Source organism: Erigeron canadensis, chromosome 8 (assembly GCF_010389155.1).
Source record: "Erigeron canadensis isolate Cc75 chromosome 8, C_canadensis_v1, whole genome shotgun sequence".
Classification (NCBI taxonomy): domain Eukaryota; kingdom Viridiplantae; phylum Streptophyta; class Magnoliopsida; order Asterales; family Asteraceae; genus Erigeron; species Erigeron canadensis.
In genome coordinates, this window is record NC_057768.1 from 43507624 (window position 1) to 43529890 (window position 22267).

The following is a 22267-nucleotide window of genomic DNA, read 5'->3' on the forward strand; positions in this document are numbered from 1 at the left end:
TCAACTCGAATTTGTTATGTAATCATCTATCTTTTCTTTTTCTACCCAATCTTCTCTTTTATTTTGTTTTAATAAAAACTCGAGACGATAGGGAAAGTAAAGAAGCAAGCATGTGTCATGTGATATTTGAATCTCTATACTCCCTTCACGTAGTATTATTTAAATTCTTAAACATGTCAAATATTAAATTGATTTGTTCTCATATCCATATAACAGATTCATATGTATTAAATTAAGCAAATATCACAAAAATTATAGTCCTTGTAACACTATTCGTTAATTAATTAATACCGTAACAAACATATATATTTATCACCAGTATAGTATCTAATCTAATCTAATTAGTATTCTCGCCGGATCCCGCCGGTCACGTTTGTCAGTTTCCACCTCCTCCCGCTGACTTAGCAAATCCCCCTCAAACACACCTTCACCTTCAAATATATATACATAAAGACAGATACAGATACATACATATTTTCTCCCCTGATATTATCGTCACTCTCGCAACTTAATCTCTATTTTTCATTTCAAATAATTTTTTTATCATAACCATGGGCCAAATAACAACCGATGTTGATATTATGGTCCATACAGAAAACAATCAATCACCGGAGAAGAAGATGAACGTAACGGAAAGTGAAGATTTCGAAGACCGAAAAACGGAACAACAAATCGATTCAGATGTAAATGATAACGATTCTTCTTCATCATCATTAGATGATTCTAGTAACAGTGATGACGGAGCTTCTGATGAAACTGAAAAATCACATATTAATAAAAAACCGTTTGAGGATTCCGATAAATGTGGCGAAGCTGAACAGAATCAGTTATTTAATCCTCAGCTGCCTAAACCAGAAGCACCGCCAGGTGTTCTAATTGTTTACACAGAATCGAAATCTGTTCCGCCAATCAAACGATCAAATTCTAGTCCGGAAAGTGCTGTACAGATTCCGGCGATAGGTAAGTTTTTTAGAGAGAAAAGTAATAGCTTATCAGCAGCGATAACTAAACGATTATCGTTATTAACTGAAGATAACGAAAACGACGTCGTTTTGGATGGTAATAAATTTTCAAATGTAACGGAGATTAATCTATCAGGAGTTAAAGTTACAGTAAAGCTAAAAAACGATAAAACCGAAAACGAACAGTTTAAAGGACGGATCACGTTCTTTTCGAGATCAAACTGTAGAGATTCAAAAGCAGTCAGGTCATATTTCAGAGACCGAAATATACGCTACGTGGAGATTAATATTGACGTGTATCCTACGCGCGAGAAGGAATTAATCGAGCGGTCAGGAAGCTCCGCCGTGCCGCAGATATTTTTCAACGAGAAGATGTTCGGCGGACTTGTGGCGTTGAATTCGTTAAGAAATTGTGGTTTGTTAGAGGAGAGGATGAAGGAATTGCTTTGCCGGAAGTGTCCTGATGACGCGCCGGCGGTTCCAGTGTACGGATTCGATGATCCGGAAGAGGAAAGGATGGATGAGATGGTGACGGCGGTAAGGGTTTTGAGACAGCGGTTGCCGATCCAGGATAGGTTGATGAAGATGAAGATCGTTAAGAATTGTTTCTCGGCGGCTGAGATGGTGGAGGTTTTGATTCATCAGTTTGACTGTGGCAGAAAGATGGTAATTTGTTTGACTTTTCTACTGTCTTTTATTTTATTTTTTTTATTATAAATTCTTTCAAAATTCATAAAAGTTATGTGACATAAATTTATTTTTACAAACAATATAAAAACGGATTAATTATGTGACATGTTAAGTTTTGCCATATAATTTTGATATTATGACTTTGTCTATTTGGATTATCATAGATAATTTTGGGGGATATTCGTGAATTGAAGTTTGAAATAATAATATTTTAATAATTTGAAACAGGACTTAAGGCGGTAGTGGGATATATAAAGATATCTATTTGAGTAGACAAGTTGGTGATATTTTGTCTATCTATTGTCGTTTTAAAAGAATAAAGATCCAAAGTCTAAAATGGGGTTGACCTAACTGTATTATGTGTTTGGATTAAATAATTATTTAATAAAAGAAAAATAATGAGGGACAAAATCATGAAGAATTAGTTTACAAGGTACACTAATTGAGTAGAAGATAATTAGATTTAATGGTGATTAGAAGTTAGTTATAAACAAACTTTTAAAAAGCATTTGAATGTCATAAGATATGTGTTTTGCATTGGAATAGTATGGATTGCCAATGTTTTTCAACCAACTTTTTCTATTGTTTTAATGATTGATATAAGTTCTTCATATTTACAATTCATATTGAAAGCACTAGTAGTAATAATGTGTACATTATTCATGAAAATCAAAATGTTTTAACTCTTGGGGAAATAGATTTTTACTTGGGTAATAGTACAGTATTTTTATTAGGGTAAAATAGTTTGATGGTTTGTTAATTGTTTAAAAGAACATTAAAGTCATCATTGATGACACATGGTTCACTGCACAATTGATTCTTTATTGGCAACACGAATCATGACTCTTTTGCATGCTGCTGGATCTTGTGCTTCCTCGAGTAAAATACTCCTCTAATATTAAATGTACATCTCGGCTTCAATAATTTGACCGTATTAGGACTCAGATGCTTTTCCCGTAATAATAATTATATAGTTGGGTTCCTGAAACAAAGTTAATTGTGCTCACGATATGTTTTGGCTTTGTTTTTAACCAGCGGCGGAACTTGATCGAACATCACTACAGTGGGGGGTCAAATTTTTTCAAAATCTAGTACATATATATATCTTAAATTTTTGGGAGGGGTAAATACACATAAATCTTATTTTTTTACCATAGTATATTACTCCGTAAATAATTGCTAATTATATCTCAAAATTCTGGAGGGAGCAGAACCTCTTTTGGTCATACTGATCTTCCGCCGCTGTTTTGAACTTCATAAAAAAAAAGTAACACAGTCAAAGGCTACAATACTAGTATAAATGTTTTATCAAGCCCAACTACACAAGGCATCTTCTACTCGTATCGTATAGGTTTAGAAAAAAATTGTGTTTCCTCTAATATTTTGTGCTTACAAGACATCATTTTCATATGATTGTTATGAGACATGGAAACATGAAAGATGAGATGCGTGAGAGAAATAGATGACACATGTTATTGTCATATTGTGTAGGATGATGAATTAGACATAATATATAAATGAAGATTACATTGCTTGTTTCTTTAGGTGCGTGATATTTGCTATTCTGGAATATAAAACGTACTTGTATGCATGTGGAATGTTCATAACTGAATTGTCGTTCTTGGCATTAGGCTGTTGAGATGGGGAAGCAGCTAGCAAGGCGACACTTTATCCACCACGTGTTCGGGTAAAATTATAATCTTGTTTTTGGGTTTATCTTAAACTTAGAAGTGACCACACTGGCCGATTAATTTATACACAAGCCAACAACTGCTCAAGCTAGTAATTTTTTTTAAAGTAGCTTAAAGCAGGTCAAATTGGTCCAAAAAAAGCGGGCCAAATGGGATGGAATTAGCCCAAAAGGTATTTATGAAACAATGTTACGAGTACTATTTGGAAATCTTGCTTGACACTAGTTATTTATAGAAGATCCTAAGAAGCTCGGATTAAAGTGTTTTGGATCAACCTACTTAAACCAGTTTAACTCAATGAATTCCAAAATCTACAATTTGCTACCTCTAGTTATATAGTACTATGAAAACTTTGGGCAGTGCTTGGTATTGTAGTTATAGATCATGCTCCTTGTGCATACAGGGAAAATGAGTTCGAGGATGGGAACCATTTTTATCGGTTTCTTGAACATGAGCCTTTCATTCCTCGATGCTATAACTTTCGGGGTTCGACAAATGATCTCGCGCCAAAGTCTGCTAATGCAATTAGCTTAAGACTTGCCAAGATAATGTCAGCAATTCTAGAATCCTATGCATCTGAAGATGGCTGTCATCTAGATTATTTGGGTATAAGCAACAGTGAAGAATTCCGGAGGTAAAATTTTATTATAACTATAATAACAAGTGATTAATTGTTTGGATTCAAATCAGTAAATTTGTTAGCTTACTTCACAGATATGTGAATCTGATGCAAGAACTACAAAGGGTGGATGTATCAACTCTCTCGGTTTCTGAGAGACTTGCCTTCTTTATTAATCTACACAATGCCATGGTCATCCATGCTATTATCAGTATTGGGCATCCAGGGGCTGCTGTAATTGAAAGGAGAGCCTTTAATACTGATTTTGTCTATGTCATTGGAGGCTCCCCGTATTCCCTTTCATCAATTGTAAATGGAGTTCTTAGAAATAACCGAAGAGCACCTTACTCATTTACAAAGCCCTTTGGTTCTGGTGACAAGCGTTTAGAGGTATGATTTCAATAGATCATATTCAATTTATGGTTGCTTATACTTTATGGAGGTGGCTAAAAGGGTATATCAGGTAGGTTGAGTAACATGTTATAAATAATGGTAGGGGTCAAAATGGTCAGTTTTGGTATGGGTTGAAAGGGTTGCTTAGCGCCAAACACTTTCAAACCAAACAATTTTGAAAATTGTATATAATCTAATCTTCTTTGAAAATAGTTAAGATCATATTTTTGAAAGTAGGCTTTGGACGACTTTTGATTCATATAACTCATTTACTTTATAGCTAATACACATAACTTAGGTTAACCCATTCATTAGTAAATGGGCTAAAATTGTTATCTATGATCATATATGCTAAACCAGTGTTTTTTTTCATTATGCAGTTGACTTCTCCAAAAGTTAACCCATTGATTCATTTTGGTATCTGCAACGGGTCCAAATCAAGTCCACCAGTGAGATTCTTCACCCCACAAGGTATTGAATCTGAACTGAGATTTGCCGCTCGAGAATTTCTGCAGAGGGATGGCATCCAAGTGGATCTTGCCAAGAGAACAGTGCACCTAACTCGAATATTTAAATGGTAAGCCAAACATATTAACCACTTAGTTCAATCTACACATACCCATGGACTAAGATCGTGTTTTTCCTGTCAGGTTTAGCGTTGATTTTGGACATGAAAAGGAGATCTTGAAGTGGATCACCGGTTACTTGGATGCACCCAAGGCGGGGTTGTTGTCACATCTTTCTAGTGATGGTGGTGCTGTGCATATTGCCTACCAGGACTATGACTGGTCCATCAATTGCTAATGAGCCACAATCAGTGGCTCAAACATTTTGTAAATAGAACTATAATTTGAGTTTCATTGAACAATATATTATCCACACTTAGTTTTGGAGTCCATAAAATAGATTTTAGACAATGATCTAAAACATGGATCTCCTTATGGGAGGTATTTGTTGATGAACTTATCACATACTGGTAAGTCGTATTTTTGTTACATTAAAGAACCCATTTCAAAAGCATAGGAATGGAGTGATCATATATAGTTTGTATTGTTGGACAAATTTTCAGTCATGTTGCTTTGTACTGTAATATCTACCATCTACTACATATATTTATTATTAAGATACGATGTTATTATATACTGTACATTTTACAAGCAAATGGTTTGTGCGTGGAAACTTGGTGCAACTTTCTTATTACAATAATTATCGGTGGATTTTCTTGACAAAGTTACAGCTAAGTCATAAACTGAGATGTTCATGTAAGTCTTCTTGGCCATGATTTCCTGTAGAAGTCATACAGAAAAATTTCATGACGATAAAAAAAATATAATGTCAAGTTCAAGAACCGGCAATACAATGATATTGCACGTCAGTGCACGTCCATCCTTGATGGTACTTTAAACCTATTAATATTTGTTAAAACCAACCATCCATCCATACTCAGTTCCTCACCCACAATGCAAGCCAAACTCAATTCAACATATGCATAAAAAACTTGAGATGCAAACCCACTTCCAACGACATGAAAATATGAAATCCACAAGATTAGGAAATATCTTATTCAAGGATGCAGTTTCTCTTGTATAATCTGTTAGAATATATGAACATATAAACATACAAGATCACGAATAAGCGCAACGGAAGAAATCGAAACATATATGCAATCATATTAATTAACAAAGAGAGAATCAAGACGTGTACCTTATATGCAAAGATCCAATTAAAATAATAATAATAAGATTATTATTAATGCTTAGGGTTTAAAGCAAAACCCCTCCACAATCGCACACTAGACACCCCGAATAATGTATGCTAGTACCCCGATCACGAACCTAAACAACCCTTTGTTTAGAACCCTTAAACTAAAGTCGAAAACCGAAAACCCTTTTGAGGAGGGGGTTTCGGCCGAACCAAGAAGAGGGAGAGAGAGGAGAATTGTTTGTGAATTGAATGAATGAAAAACCTATGAATTAGCCCTTGTATTTATAGGGTAATTTTAGGTTAAACATAACTTGGAAACTAAGCAACATCAAGGCTATGGAAAGCCTTGATGTGCCGTCCCCCATACATGGACTTAGGTCCAAGCCCACTTTCCAATTTTCACATTTTAATCCTCCTTTTTAATTAATTAAATATAATTAATCCTTTAACTATTTTTAATTAATTATTTCGTGATCAAACTAATTAATATATTACTTTAATATATCAATTGTTATTATTGAGTTACCGTGTCATTTCGTGTGACCCCGTAGGCTTAAATTATTCCCGGACATGCGACTTATAATAATATGATCATATGCCAACAGCTCCCACTTGAGCATGTTATTATAAACGTAATAACATTGGTTGGCGTCTAGCAACACTCCAATGCTCCCGGAAATATTTAAGAATAGATTCTTAAAATTGCCAAGTTGAAATGATTTAGTCTTTAATATCCTTTTGTTCAGATACCCTTGTTAATTATGAATATGGATCAATGTCATTTCATAATTTAACGATATGTTTCTCATTTCTACAATTAATCAAGATTACCAAATTAGTCAAGAATCCTTTTGAGTTCATTTGGGTACGGCCATACAAACATCTTAATTAATTAATGAGGGGCCTAAATGGTATCATTCTTCAGTTGCAAATTGAAGGAACAAATCCTGTATTGACTACAAGTGTCTGGCCATGTCGTTTCTTAACATTTCTGAAAATAGCCCTTTATTACTGCCTTGTTCAGGACAGTTAGGAACTATATCAAGAAATGCAATCCACACATGCATAACTCACTTGTATCTCAAGTCAAAGGATAAATAAAGTAACCATTTCATGAATTTCATTCAATGACGTCGATCCATAAAATGATAATTCGTTCTGTGGGGTAAGTCTAATATTCACCTTTTGAATATCATGTGAGTTTGGTACGATCCACCATCTTCAAAATATTCCCTTAAATATTTTCACCAATCTCTCACAATTGTCTTACTTTAATCATATTCCCATATAATTAATCGACAATAGACATTTAGAATATCGAATTAATATTCATGGATTTAAACATGCAAATTTAGGATACAATTATTATAAAAATGAAACCACTTATACCGCGTATAAAAATTCATTTATTGAAAATAACAATTGTTTAACATCCCATTATCCAAATACTAATCACAGATTTACATGAAATAACTTAGCAATATCTAAGACCTAAGCCTTCTGGCATGCTTGTTGAGCTTTCCCTTCGACAATGCCTTTGTGAAAGGATCCGCCAAGTTACTATCTGTGTGAACTTTGAGTAAATTGATTTCACGTGATTCGATTTGCTCTCGAACATAGTGATATCTCCTTTGGTAATGTCTGGCACCTTTTTGAACCCCAGGTTCATTGGCAATGACAATTGCTCCAAAATTATCACAGTACAGATCCATAGGTGTATTATTTGATGGCATCACATCAAGTCCAGAAATAAACTTTCTGATCCAGACAGCTTCCATTGCTGCATCCGAAGCAGCTATATACTCAGACTCTGTAGCAGACATAGCAACGGTAGATTGCTTCTTGCTCTTCCAATCTACTGCTCCTCCATTTAGAATGAAGACATACCCTGACTGAGACTTGGTATCATCCTTATCAGTCTGAAATCCAGCATCACAGTATCCAGTGACTTTAAGCTCTTGATCCGGATTTCCTCCATACACCAAAAATAATTCTTTAGTAGCACGCATGTACTTTAGAATGTTTTTCACAACAGTCTAATGATACTCTCCGGGATTTTGCTGATACCGGCTTACAATATTTTGCGTGAACGCAATGTCAGGTCTAGTGCATCTAACCGCATACATGATAGAACCCACCGCCGAAGCATAAGGAACTCTCTTCATACGCTCCACCTCTTCAGGTGTAGAAGCACCATTCTTGTTGGATAAATTAAGTCCTTCTTGCATAGGCAAGTTTCCGCGCTTAGAATTTTCTATCTTGAATCTCTTCAAGATTTTATCTATATACGCACTTTGACTTAATCCGATCAACCGATTACTTCTATCTCTATAGATTTTGATTCCAAGTATGAATGCTGCTTCACCCAAGTCTTTCATAGCAAAACACTTTCCAAGATAAGATTTAACATCTTTCAACATTGGAATGTGATTTCCTATTATCAATATGTCATCGACATACAAGACAAGGAAAGTAACATTACTCCCACTAGCTCTGCGATATACACATGGCTCATCAGGATTCTGAACAAAATCAAACTTTTTGATCTCTTCATCAAACCTTTTATTCCAACTCCTTGATGCTTGCTTTAGTCCATAAATGGACCTTTGAAGCTTGCATACTTTGTTGGGATGTTTTGGATCGACAAAACCTTCAGGTTGGTCCATATAGACTTCCTCGTCTAGAAAACCATTCAAGAAAGCGGTTTTGACATCCATTTGCCATATCTCATAGTCATAGTACGCCGCTATGGCTAAGATGATCCTAATAGCTCTAATGTCCGCAACCGGAGAAAAGGTTTCCTCATGATCAACTCCAAAGAGTTGAGTATAACCTTTCGCCACAAGACGAGCTTTATAGGTGTGTATATTTCCATCCATGTCGGTCTTCTTCTTGAAGATCCATTTACATCCAACGGTTCTACCATTTGGTGGAAGATCAACCAAGCTCCAGACTTGATTGTCTTTCATGGATTTCATTTCCACATTCGCAGCTTCAAGCCATTTTTCAGATTCCGGATCTGATAATGTAGCATTGAAATTAGGAGGTTCATTCAAATCTCCTACCACGTGTTGTTTAGACTCAATCATAAGATTTAATCTTTCACGAGCACGTATAGTCCTTGAGGACTTACGAAGTGGAATCGCTTCATCTTCAACTTGAAGTTCATCTTGAGATTCATCTCTTTGAACATTTCCCCCCCCCCCCAAGTTGAAGATTGCTAGTATCTTTAGAAGTTGACACATCTTCTTGATGCTCATCAAGTTCAACAATCCTCCCACTGTCTTCTTGAGATATGAGTTTCTTTTCAAAGAACTCAACATATCGATGAACCTTGACAGTGTTTTCCGTAGGAATGTAGAAGTAGTAACCCATCGTTTCCTTTGGGTATCCTACAAAGATGCACTTGACAGATCTAGGAGCAAGTTTGTCAGGCGTATCTCGTTTCACGAGCGCCTCACATCCCCAGACCTTAAAGACAATTGAGGAATACTCCCATGCCACAATTCATGCAGTGTCTTGTCAACTTTCTTAGTTGGAACCATATTGAGAATGCGAACAGCAGTCTCAAGGGCATAATCCCAAAACGAAAAAAGGAAGAGTCGTATGAATCATCATTGATCGAACCATTTCCAACAAGGTTCGATTCCTCCTCTCCGAAACACCATTGTGTTGAGGAGTATATGGAGGAGTAAGCTGTTGAACTATACCACAAGCTTTGAGATAATCCTTAAACTCTTGACTCAAGTATTCACCACCTCGATCCGAACGGAGGATCTTGATGGTTTTACCGAGTTGATTCTCCACTTCACTTTTAAATTCCTTGAATGTTTCAAAGACTTCATGTTTATGCTTAATCAAGTAAACATAACCATAATGATTGAAATCATCCGTAAAAGTGACGAAATAGCTAGCACCTTTCCTTGACACATGTCTAAATGGGCCACATACATCCGAATGTATTAGTCCAAGTAGATCTTTAGCCCTCTCCGGTTTATTTGGAAAAGGTTTCCTTGTCATTTTGCCAGAACCACAAGACACGCATTTTTCAAATGATTCATCATTTGATTGTAAGACACCGTCCCTTTGAAGTCTTTCAATGCGTTTCTTGCCAACATGAGCAAGCCGACAATGCCAAAGATAAGTCGAGTCCAAGGTGGACTTGACTCGTTTGCTAACTTGATACATTGAATTATCCTTTGAATCACAACCACGCATATCAATTTCATAAATACCATCACAAGCAATAGCATCAAAAGAATGAACATTATTTCGAGAAACTGAAATTCCAATATCATTATAGACATTAACGTAACCGTTGTTTTTCAACAAAGAAACTGAAATAACACCTCTAGTAATAGAAGGTGCATAATGACAATCGTTCAAGACAATTATTAAACCACTAGGTAAAACCAAATGATAATCGCCGATCTCTTCCACAGCTGCAGGCAGGCCATTTCCCACGAACAGTTGTAAAGATCCCGGCTTCAGTTTCCTTCCTCTTCTAAGCCCCTGTAAAGAATTACAGATATGAGTACCACACCCAGTGTCGTAAACTCATGAATTCCGCTTAGAAAATGAATATAATTCAATGGTGAAGAACATACCTGAAGTCCCGGACGTACCGGGCTGCTTCTTCTTCAACTCAACAAGATACTTGGGACAATTCTGCTTCCAATGACCCACTTCATTACAATGGTAACAAGGTAGGTTCTTAGCGGGATGTTCCTTCTTCGCCGGAGGGGTCTTCTTAGGTTTAGGAGCAGCAACTTGCTTTCCTTTGCCATCAGCCTTGCCCTTTCCTTTCGGTTGTTTGCCTTTTTGGACCTTACCCCCCTTTATCATGAGACAATTGGGAGTAGCAGTTTTCTTCGGTAACTTCTTTTCAAATTCAACAGCCATTGCAAGAAGTTCCGGAACGGTTTTATCCATGTTATGCATAGTATAATTGCGTCCGAATTCTTCAAAATCCTTAGATAAGGACTTGAGAATCAAACCAATTTGTACTTGCTTTGCATAAGGAAATTTCAACCTTTCCAACTGCTCAAAGTATCCTTTCATCTTAAGGATATGAGCGCTCACCGGTGTTCCTTGTTCATGTCGCAAGTCATGGAGTACATCGATGAGATCGTATAACTCCATGCCAGCTTGCTTCTCGAACATAGACTTGAGTTCAGTAAGCATATCACATGGAAATGAATGCTCAAATTGCCTTTGTAGGTCAACATTCATGCTTCCCAACATCAGACAAGCGACCTCATTATGTCTATCATATGCAGCCGCATATTCCGCTAATGCTTCAGTTGAAGCATTGGCAGCAGGAGCAACGGGTCTTGGCTCATCAAGGACTTGGTATTTCCTCTCAGCTCTCAAAGCAATCCGGAGCTGACGATACCAATCATTGAAATTCGATCCAGAAAGCTTTTCCCTTTCCAACATCAGCCTGAACGCCGATTGATGTATGTTTTGAGTGGTATTGGTTGTTGCCATCTACAAAACAGACAAAAAGTTCAATTATCAGTATTTCGATAATTATCCTTAAGAAATGTAATTTTACCCTTGTTAAATTCATCTAACAAATTACTTTCACTAAGGCTAGGATCCAACTTGACATACAATCATTTCATCAGTTGATCTGCTAGAAATGACGGCATTTAAAAGGTAATCGAGAATCGATAATTGCATTCATGCAACTCCTAGGTTTATGGGATTTACAATAACACTGTAAAGGGGTATTAAGTGTTTTGTAAACATGTTTTGTCCCATCTTATGCCACTGGTTAAGGTCTCACCTCTTAACTCGTTTTAAGTCGCCCAATTAAGAACATGTAGATAGTCCACCGCTGTCTCACAACGAGTGGTAATCCACCTTGAAGAGATACAATTCACCTACGTCTCACGTAGAGCAAAAAGCACTGGCAAGTGTTCTTAGCAAAGTGGGTGGGATTGACTTAACTTTAAATGGGTAATGCATTTGATGTGAATCAAAAGTTTATGTTTTGAAGACTCATGCATAATATTCGAAACATAATATTTAATAAAATCATTTTTATAGTCTTACAACACAAGAGAGCTCGGTAGCTCCATTTGAACGCACAAAGAAGCGCAAGGGCAAAGGTATGCGATAGACGCGATTTAAAAACCCGCCCTTTTAGAAGGCTAGCACACTCTGACTTATACCTCTTTTAGAATTTGTTCAAATGGGTGAGCCGGTGTATCTCAAGGTTGCAAGACTCCAATTTTATTAATGAAATCTCTATTTCGATAGTTCTTAGTCAAGTTTATTTTCAAAACCAATTTTTGCATCACCATTATACAACTTATAAATAAAATACAAAAATTAATAAACTTACTAATTACCGAACTATTTAATCATATAACAAGTTAAGGTAGGCCACCTAAACATGGTCACTATGGTTCATGCAAAAGTTCAATCACGGCTCCCCCTTCCGAAGAAGAGGACCACATGCATCAAGTTACCTTGATTGCGTAAGCCTTTAAACAAAACAAGTTGCACATAAAACATATATACTTGCTGTCTGGAAATTTCCAGCAGCTTGATTACCAGTTTACACCTGTTTCTGGTCCGATTCAGCTTTCGACCAAAACTACAAAGTTGTGTCCCTATGTGTTGGGCTTCTACAGTCCAAAGCACGACTCCTAACTCATTACAGATTATTTTATATGATTTTTCTAGTAAACTGTCGCACATCAGAAAATTTACACGCAAAAATCACATTGTCACATAATTATCTAATAATTAACCCTAATTATTGGATCAACATGCTTTGCATAATATAAATCATATTAATTAACAAAGAGAGAATCAAGACGTGTAACTTATATGCAAAGATCCAATTGAAATAATAATAATAATAAGATTATTATTAATGCTTATGGTTTAAAGCAAAACCCCTCCACGATCGCACATTAGACACCCCGAATAATGTATGCTAGTACCCCGATCACGAACCTAAACAACCCTTTGTTTAGAACCCTTAAACTAAAGTCGAAAACCGAAAACCCTTTTGAGGAGGGGGTTTCGGCCGAACCAAGAAGAGGGAGAGAGAGGAGAATTGTTTGTGAATTGAATGAATGAAAAACCTAAGAATTAGCCCTTGTATTTATAGGGTAATTTTAGGTTAAACATAACTTGGAAACTAAGCAACATCAAGGCTATGGAAAGCCTTGATGTGCCGTCCCCCATACATGGACTTAGGTCCAAGCCCACTTTCCAATTTTCACATTTTAATCCTCCTTTTTAATTAATTAAATATAATTAATCATTTAATTATTTTTAATTAATTATTTCGTGATCAAACTAATTAATATATTACTTTAATATATCAATTGTTATTATTGAGTTACCGTGTCATTTCATGTGACCCCGTAGGCTTAAATTATTCCCGGACATGCGATTTATAATAATATGATCATATGCCAACATAATCTTCAGACTTGGTTCCTTTTGTCTTTTTCTAATACTCCGAAACATCGACCCAAATCTTCTATTTCCTCAATACCAAAGTCCATCCTATTTTTTCCTTTTTTTCTCCTCTCGCTTATCTTGCTTATGTGAAACTTGTTCCTCTAATGATCTCCTGTAAATTGGTACTCACGTCGAAAAGTTTGGTCACAACCTGATGTAGCATCCAGTCTATTAGTGGATACATTTGATTTGATGTTGCTTCTGTATTTCCAACATTCTGTTGGACATCGTTAGCTCCACTAACTCAAACATGCTTTTAAACAGATGGGGCCATAAGACTAGTCGATCATTAGGTACTTCATCCGCATCCAAACTACTAGCAGGTTTAGACTCGTAACATGTCTATTACGTACGAACCATATTATTGCTTGCTAATTAGTGATCTAGTGTTGTATCATCTTAAAATTACGAATTAAAATAAAAGAAATATTCTTATATATGTTAACCGTTTATCTTCTTTATATAGAATTTTTAAATGAATTGAGTTTGATTGATTTTGTTACTCCGTAAAAAAAAAAAAGTTAACTACACTCACAACGGAGTTGGACTACAATTGTACAATCCTTCGTAAATATGATTATTAATTATACTTATTTGCAAAAAATTTTTTGAAAAGTGTGAGTTACATTTTAATATCGAGAAGTTTAATATACATTATTTTACCAAGTTTACATCTCCTAATAATCTACGATTTAAATCCATCGATGAGAAACTTATGTCACCCAAAAATTTGGTGGGAACTAAACTTAACATAAATGAAAATTAAATACATATCGCTAATTTTAAATTACGTAAAGTAAAATTTATTTTTATGAAAAATAAGAAAACTTATTGACATTAGACCTCTTATTATTATACTTACTAAATAGAGTTAAAATTTTACATTGAAAAATTTCTAGTTAACTACTAAAACTATTGTCATTTTTCGGATTTTTTTATTCATTATATCCCAAAAATATGTAGTAACAATAAAAAATACCCTTTTTTTTTGAAAAAAAAAGAAAATAAAATTTTTATTGTCAAGCACAATACATTGCTACGAATTAACCAGCCATGCGCTACCTCGTTGTTTTAGATCTTGATAAATATACTAGCGTTGTACCCGCGCGATACAGCGGGGAATAAGAAAAAAACGTCGGTGGTTTGATGGTGGTTTGTGAGGCGGCGGCGATGAAAAAGAAAAAAAAAATAAGCCGGCGGCGATGGAAAGTGGTTTGATGGTGATTTTTGGGACGGTGGTGGATGGTGTTTATGGGGGGATAGCGTACATAGAAGGTGGATTGCGGCGGTGGATGGTGGTATTTGGGGCGGTGGTGGATGGTGTTTATGGGGGGAGAAAATCATAGAAGGGGAGAGGGAGAGAAAATCGAAAATCGGATGAATGTATGTGTGTGTAATGAGCGTGATGGAGAAAAAATAGGGTAGTGTAAATTAGGTAGGCATAAAAGACATTTTAAAGGTAGAGGTGTTAAAAGAGGGGTGAGGTAGTTTGCTTATTAAGGGAGTATAGATATATATATATACTAGGATTTTTTTACCCGCACGATGTGCGGCTACTTTAAAAAGGTGTTTAATAAAGTGAGATTTGAGTTAAACTTGCTTAAAAAAACATTTAATGAAACACTTAATATGTGAACAAATGAGTTAATGGAATGGATCAATAATGATCGTAAAAAAAACATATAGACGAACAATCTATTTAGTTTCACTTAATTAAATTAACAATAACGTATTCATTATCCAATCATTAAACTAATTGTTATATACACTTGTTTTGAACTAACTCTTCGTCTACAATCATAATATTTTTCTCATCATCACAATGAAAAATTGTATTGTTAAAAAACAAAAGAAAAAATAGATTATATTAACCATTATCATAAATTTCAAAAAAAGATAAAAGAATTAAACTAAAAATTGTACATTATTTCCATAGTGATATGAACGAAAGAATTAACATAACTCTTTCAGAAAGTTATGATATTATACAAAACTCTTAACTCATATAAGATGAATATAATTTAGTGGTAATAAAAAAGCTTATAAACTTTAAATATTGCCACTAATGATTAATGCGATGAGAGTTCTAACTAACCAAAGGCCTGAGCAAACTTTCATATAATCACCATAAAAAAAACAAAAGGAACCTCATATAAATGTTGAATAAAAAAGATAATGAAATATCATTAGGTATAGACGTGATTTTTTAAACTAAAGAGAAGATATCATTTCATCTAATGAGAAGATCTTAGATTCTTACAATATATATATATATATATTTTAATTTTCTAAATATATAGTTTATTTAAAAAAAATATGGAGTTGACACATAAGATAAAATCTTATGTGGCAATTTTTCAAATTAGTTTTAGATTGTAAGAGGATTTTAAAATACTTGATTAACTATTGTTTTACAAGAGTTATATATATATATATATATGGAAAATGCTAAACAAAATACATATATATATATGAAATTTTACACAAACAAATGAACAATAAGGACCGTATATGTTATTTAACTTATCAAATATAGGAGTTTTAACATATATGAATACATGATGCTTTAAAATTTATGGTAATTATTATTGGATATGGGATTTTTCCTAACAAAACCATATCAGCAAATATAAAAATTATTATTATAATTATAATTAATTAAGATATATGGTTATTTATATTTATATCCGCAAACATTACCATACCTTAATTCATTATAATAATTATAAATATATTAATTATAAAATACATATATATACCCATTTAATAACAACAGTAAACAGTTTGCAGGAATCGTGTTTTCGAACCATAAATACCCGCTGCTCTGTTCGGCTCGGTTGCTGCCGTGCTCCGTTTAAGAGGTGATCCAATTGTATCTTAATTGATTGACAGATATCTGTTTATTTTATAAATTCTTTAAAGTTTATGTCTTTCATTATTATTTTTCTTGAATTGGGGTTTTCAATGCTTATGATATTCGCATTAAAGTATCTTGGAATGTAACAAACTTTGAACGAATGTCTATAGTAGTAAATAACTAAAGTTGTGTGTATTGTATGTAAACAAATCGAAAATAACGTTTATTGTATGTAAGAAAATGTATTCAACCAATTAAAATCAGACAAGTGGCACCTCTATATGGTTGTCATGTATGTTTTCTTACATACAATAAACATTTTTTAAGTTGTTTACATACAATACACACAACTTTAGTTATTTCCTACTATAGACATTCATGCAAAGATTGTTACATTCCAGGATACTTATCCCTTCACATTATAAGTAGTTTTTGATTTCACTCCTTAATCTGAGCAATTTTTAGTGTGGTTGGAAATTTATATTTATGATAGAACAATGTTTTGACTTGCTGCCAATTCATGAAGAAAAAAGGTGAAACTTTGTGGTATTGTTAATCTTGAAAAGATGTAATTTTGTTGCCCTTTTCCCGTAAACTGGTTTCCGGTTGAAACGTGGTTGCATAAATGGTAAAAAGGTAATAACTTGGTTGCATAAATAAGTTTTTCTAGTTATATACTTAATACAAAGTTGAATAACTATGAAGTGCAATGCAATACACTAGTTTTTTTTTTGTTTGCATGTGTGAGGTGGTTAACCTAGGTATCTGACTCGCTTGCAAGCCAACTAATCTTAGGGCGACTACCCACTTTGTGGGTATCCTGGAATCGTCACAGGGGAATCTCCGTGGCCATAAGGGGATATCTTTTTGCTCCTAGGATTCGAACTCTAAGTATTTTCACCAATAAAGACCATGCCTTTATCACTAGGCCACCTCCCTTGTGGCCGAAGTACTAGGTTTAATCTAAGGTTTGGTTTTGATCTAGCGAACTATTTTTATAGAAAGTTGTAGAACTTGGGTGTAATTAGGACTTGTTTAATAAAATTGTATAATTTAGCGCTGAATAAAGGATAGGACAGAATAATTGATAGGGATGAAAATTGACACGTTGATAAGCCTACTGAATGGATAGGTTAAATATTTGAATATGATCATACTAACCGCGTTTTGCTAATATATGTATTTTTTTATGCTATACAGGCTTTTGAGAGGTGAAGGAAGCTTGATTCATTCCATTTAAAATGGGAGGGAGAAGAAATAAATCTAATCAAGGTGCACATATAGTATTTTATATTAATAAATAAAGAATCCTTAATGACAAAAGTTGTTGAAAGGTAAGTGATCCCCGAGAATCTTGATACGATGCTTTAGAGTTAAATGGAGACAATGTTGATGATAAAGAGAAATATAGAGTTGACTAACAACATATAGGGTATTTAAATTTCTAAGTTTAGACAATGGTGGAATTGTGGAATCAGTTGATAAAGTATGTTTTCTATACTAGTAGCAAATTTTGGTTAAAGTTATAGATTCAAAAGATGAATGGAAGTCAGGGGCTATTAGCAGGTTCTTATTATAAAATATGCGAAATTGTATTCCACATAGCATTATTTAGGAAATTTTTTTCACTAGGTGACAGTTATTACCTTAAAGAAAATATCTTAAGTAATTTATCTGAATTTCGAGGTACTATGAATGTAATTTACATTGAATCTCCTGCTACAGGCACTCGGAAATGTGCAAACTCTGCTACAGATATTGACAATGATACAGATGCAGAGATTTGTACAAGTGCAAGGGCTCTACCCCTACCCAGGAATTTGAATCTCTTCTTAGAGCAGTTATATGAGAAAAGGTGTAATTAAAAAACTATTTAGTCTTAGTGTTTGTGTTTTTGATGCATTACTATTGATGTACAACAAAATTAAGCTTGGATTTATTATTCTTCTGTTTAGGGGGTCGACAAGGGAGGCTGCACTTTCTTCAATTATCCAGATATCTAGTCTTGGTTATCACTATAAGTTCTTTGAAAAGAAGTCAGTTATTCGTTTAGCTATTTAATTTTGGTTCCTTAAATTGTAACTTTGAATTACCGTACGTGTTCCTTGACTGAAAAAATGTTTCTTCCTTTTATTTTTTCAGCTTCACTGAGTTACTTTACCAGTTCTTGAAATCTTTTACAAGGGGTTCAGTCAAAGAGAGTTGTTTGGCTATTGAGGCACTAGGTAGTTTGCTCAGTTCAATTTAAATGTTTTGCACTTCCTCTACATACACTTTGCAAAATAACTCTTTCTTCTCCCAGGATTACTAGCCATCACTGTTGGCTGTGGGGACTATGGTCATGAACTATATAAAGAATCAGCCCCGGTTCTCTCAGAAGCTCTCAAAACCGAGTCTCAGTCGAAGAAGTTAAAATTAGTAAGTCCTTACCAAAGTTGTTTGTATATTTAATTATTTATCATGAGTTATGAAGTCTGGCGTACATACTTACAGAAAAGCTCAGTCTTTATTTTACCTATTTGGATTATTGATAAGGCTTCTGTTGTAGATCTTGGATAGTTTGGCTATCATCACCTTCGTTGGGGGAAATGAATTAGAAGAGACAGAAAGATCAATGCAAAGTATTTGGGATTTCATGCATTCAAAAGCCAATCTCAAGGCATGTTCCTGAAATATTATGGAAACTCTGGGCAATTCAATTGTTTATGTATATTTGTGAAAATAGTGCTATTATGGAATTGGCTAATTGTATTCTGGCTTGGAAACAGGAAGCCCAGAGTGTGGCTATTTTCTCTTGGTCACTCCTTCTAAGTACCATGGATATCTGGAGTCTTGGCTACAAACTTTGGCGCGGGTAATTTATAATATTGTATCTGTGCTTTTCTCGCTAGAAGGGGTTGGGATGGGTTGCCCACTGACCTTTATTAATTCACATTTATATAATATGAAAGATATGATCGTAGAAACTAATATGTTACAGAAACAATTTATTTTCTCATGATGATTATTATTATGATCTTGGTGACTTTATACATTGTGGGTGGGTAGGCTTTGGAAACTTTCAATCTTTTGATCCGTTTCCATTTTAGTTCAGTGTTTTTGAATTCATAACTGTTCAGCGTAAATAAACTTCTCTTTATTTAGTACAGGGCGATCCCTTTCTTTGAGAAACTACTAGCAGCAGATCACGAATCCACTCTAATTGGAGCTAGGCAAGCACTGGCACTAATTCATGAACTAGGGTCCCTTGAGAAATTTGAAGCTGACAATCCAGAAAAGGAGGAGATGAATGCTGAGAAAACATTGAAGGTAATTCTGTGATCTCCAATTATATGATAGAGATGGTAAAATAGATATATTAGTTTATTATTTTAAACACTTTTTTGTCCACCTTTTTTTTTCTGCTGTCGAGTTTTATTATAGATATTTTGAGTTAAATATGATTAGAAACCATAATGAAGTAGATAATAACAAGTAACAACAATACTATATGATTAGCATGAATGAGCAATTTAGCATTAAAAGTACACTCTGGGTGATTTTTGACATTTTCCTGCCAATCCGCCATAGTCCTAGTTAGAAATTAAAGTATCTCCAACTGACCCACCGACGAGTAAATGGGTCGAAGTTGCCGCATATATAGTATGCTACACGCCTATACTCCATTTAAGGGATTAGGCTCCATGGTAATATGTATTATGCGTGACTTGTAGGATGAATGTGTTCCGGAAATTCCAGTAAATATTGATAAACGAGTATTGAAAGTCAGCACGACAGCTCAACAAATCCAGGTATATTTCTTTACATTAGAGATCAACTTTTTAAGTAATGTTTTAAAAATGATTTAACGCATGCTATTTCTTTCAGTCTATGATTATTTCTTTTATGTGTATCTTATGTAGCTAAATTTTATGAAGCGGTTGCTTGGTTCTGGTTTTGTTGTGCACATGAAGGTTGCATTTCCTATAACTTGTATAATCTATCTTTTGATTGATTCTTTTACGTTTATTGGCATAATTTACTGAATGTATAAAATAGGAAAATGTATTTCTGCATGATGTTTTCGATTTCAAACCAGTAAGACGGCAACCAGGCAAAGAACTGTATCTGGCTGAACGTGATGAGGTTAGTTCTTCCCCCCCTCTTCCCCTTTCCTATTTACAAAGATCCTTTAGCTCATAATGTTCCCATTTGTAGATCTCTATCAATCTTTTTGTTCCTGACGTAAAAAAAGAAGAAAACTTCCAGGTACATTTTCCGTTTGAATAGCACTAAACATTTACGTGTTACCCAACCTGCTCATTTCTATATTTCAACTCATCCTGTTGTGGAGTAGTGGAACTGTGCTAACCTTTAGGTATTAAACTGCAGCGTATTCACAAGTCACAAAATTCGGTTTTTGTGAAAGCAAGAACACAGATAAGAAACAAAAATCGCGATATTAAAGGTAGTTCTTGTCCTAAACTTGTTACCTGAAAATTTCCTAACATAGGTAGAAAAGCAGAAAGAAAGTAAAAGCCAGTATGCTATTTTAGTAGTGCCTTAATGTAACAGTTTGTTTTGGTAATGCAAACTCAATAGATTGCCATTGCCTCACATCATTCTGGACTGCAAAATTATTATCTAATGGGAATTATCATTATTCATGTTTCCTAGGAAGAGAAAAGAAAAAAGCATTTGGAAAACTGGCAAAATCAAATTTATTTACTGATTAATCCTGTATTAAATTTATTTTTTGTTTATGTACTCGTATTTTTTTTTGTCTGTAGGGGAGGAGCAATGGTGTTCTGAAGATTGATGATGAGCGTGACAGATTTTGCTGCTTTGATTTTTGTAGGATTAGTTTATACCATTTCATTTATTAACTTGGTATAAAAAATATTATTATTTATTTTAGAAAAAATAAAACGAGGACCAAATCAGGGCGCCTTTTATATAATTTCATTTATTTACTTGGTAAAAGTTTCTTTTGAATTTGCTGGCCTTTTTCCTTTTTACCGAAGTCTCAAGCAGAACTAGTCTACGTAGGGTGTGTGTGTCAAGTAGCCGGAGGTATTAACTCGAGCTGGGACTTGTTTAAGCTTTTGTTTAGAGTTGGGAGATAGAGTTTTTGCTAGTATAAAAGCGTTACACAAACTAACTGGTTGCCTAAATGGGGCTGGGACTAGGGCTGAAAATTATAAATGTAAAATGACATAAAAGGATAACAGTAAAGATCAATTTTTAAGAGGTATTTATGTTACCAAAAATTCTAGCTACTTTTTAAAAGCTTTTTCTAAAAGGCTTTTATACCTTCTTACACATTTTTTACAAATAAAAAAGCTTTTGAAAGTACACCTTTATGGATGCTCTTAGAAAACTTTTGGTTTAAGAGTTTGTTTTTTTGCCAAAAGCAATTAAATTTTAAAATGCCAAATAAAGCTTTGTCATTTAGAATTTTAGCCTCGGCTTGGTGTTGCCACTGCAATAACGAACACTAAGTAGGGGTTACCGAACAAAGCTAAGCGTGAATTTATCTAAGCTTTGGCTTGTTTGAGCTGAACTCAACCTGTGTATTAAAACATTTATAAAATGGGTTTATTATAGTATCATGGGTTAACGATTTTTTAATCGTTTAAGATTTAACTTATTTAATCTTCCAAGGTCTTTTGCAATGACTTAAGCTTGCTAAGTTCTAAATCTTTTTTGAAAACTTAACAATCCGCGCCGACGCCAACAATTGTTTTCGGTTGAAACCGAAGAGGTCTTCAGTTGTAACATACTGAAAAGCAAAGACATGAGAAAGGGGCCGAGGAAGAACCTGAGATCATGAAGTAACATCATCGACAATCCTTCTTTTCTTGCATTGTCAATTGGGAACGGT

At 34.4% G+C, this 22267-nt stretch overlaps 2 protein-coding genes across 2 annotated transcripts; both read left to right on the forward strand.

The window, feature by feature from the left end:
* The first annotated feature begins 204 nt into the window (after window positions 1–204).
* On the forward strand, window positions 205–5445 carry LOC122578965. Its single transcript, XM_043751037.1, has 6 exons — window positions 205–1628; window positions 3284–3339; window positions 3747–3977; window positions 4058–4352; window positions 4736–4932; window positions 5006–5445. The coding sequence occupies exons 1-6, from the start codon at window positions 552–554 to the stop codon at window positions 5157–5159; spliced, it is 2010 nt and encodes a 669-aa protein (XP_043606972.1). The 5' UTR covers window positions 205–551; the 3' UTR covers window positions 5160–5445.
* Window positions 5446–16095: 10650 nt separating this feature from the next.
* Window positions 16096–21389, forward strand: LOC122579719. The gene is made up of 16 exons (XM_043751942.1): window positions 16096–16125; window positions 16331–16408; window positions 17605–17676; window positions 18130–18259; window positions 18360–18440; window positions 18547–18629; window positions 18707–18822; window positions 18953–19063; window positions 19173–19258; window positions 19554–19713; window positions 20118–20195; window positions 20307–20357; window positions 20443–20529; window positions 20602–20652; window positions 20776–20851; window positions 21174–21389. Exons 3-16 carry the CDS (start codon window positions 17646–17648, stop codon window positions 21200–21202), a joined length of 1170 nt encoding a protein of 389 aa, XP_043607877.1. The 5' UTR covers window positions 16096–16125; window positions 16331–16408; window positions 17605–17645; the 3' UTR covers window positions 21203–21389.
* The last annotated feature ends 878 nt before the right edge of the window (window positions 21390–22267 follow it).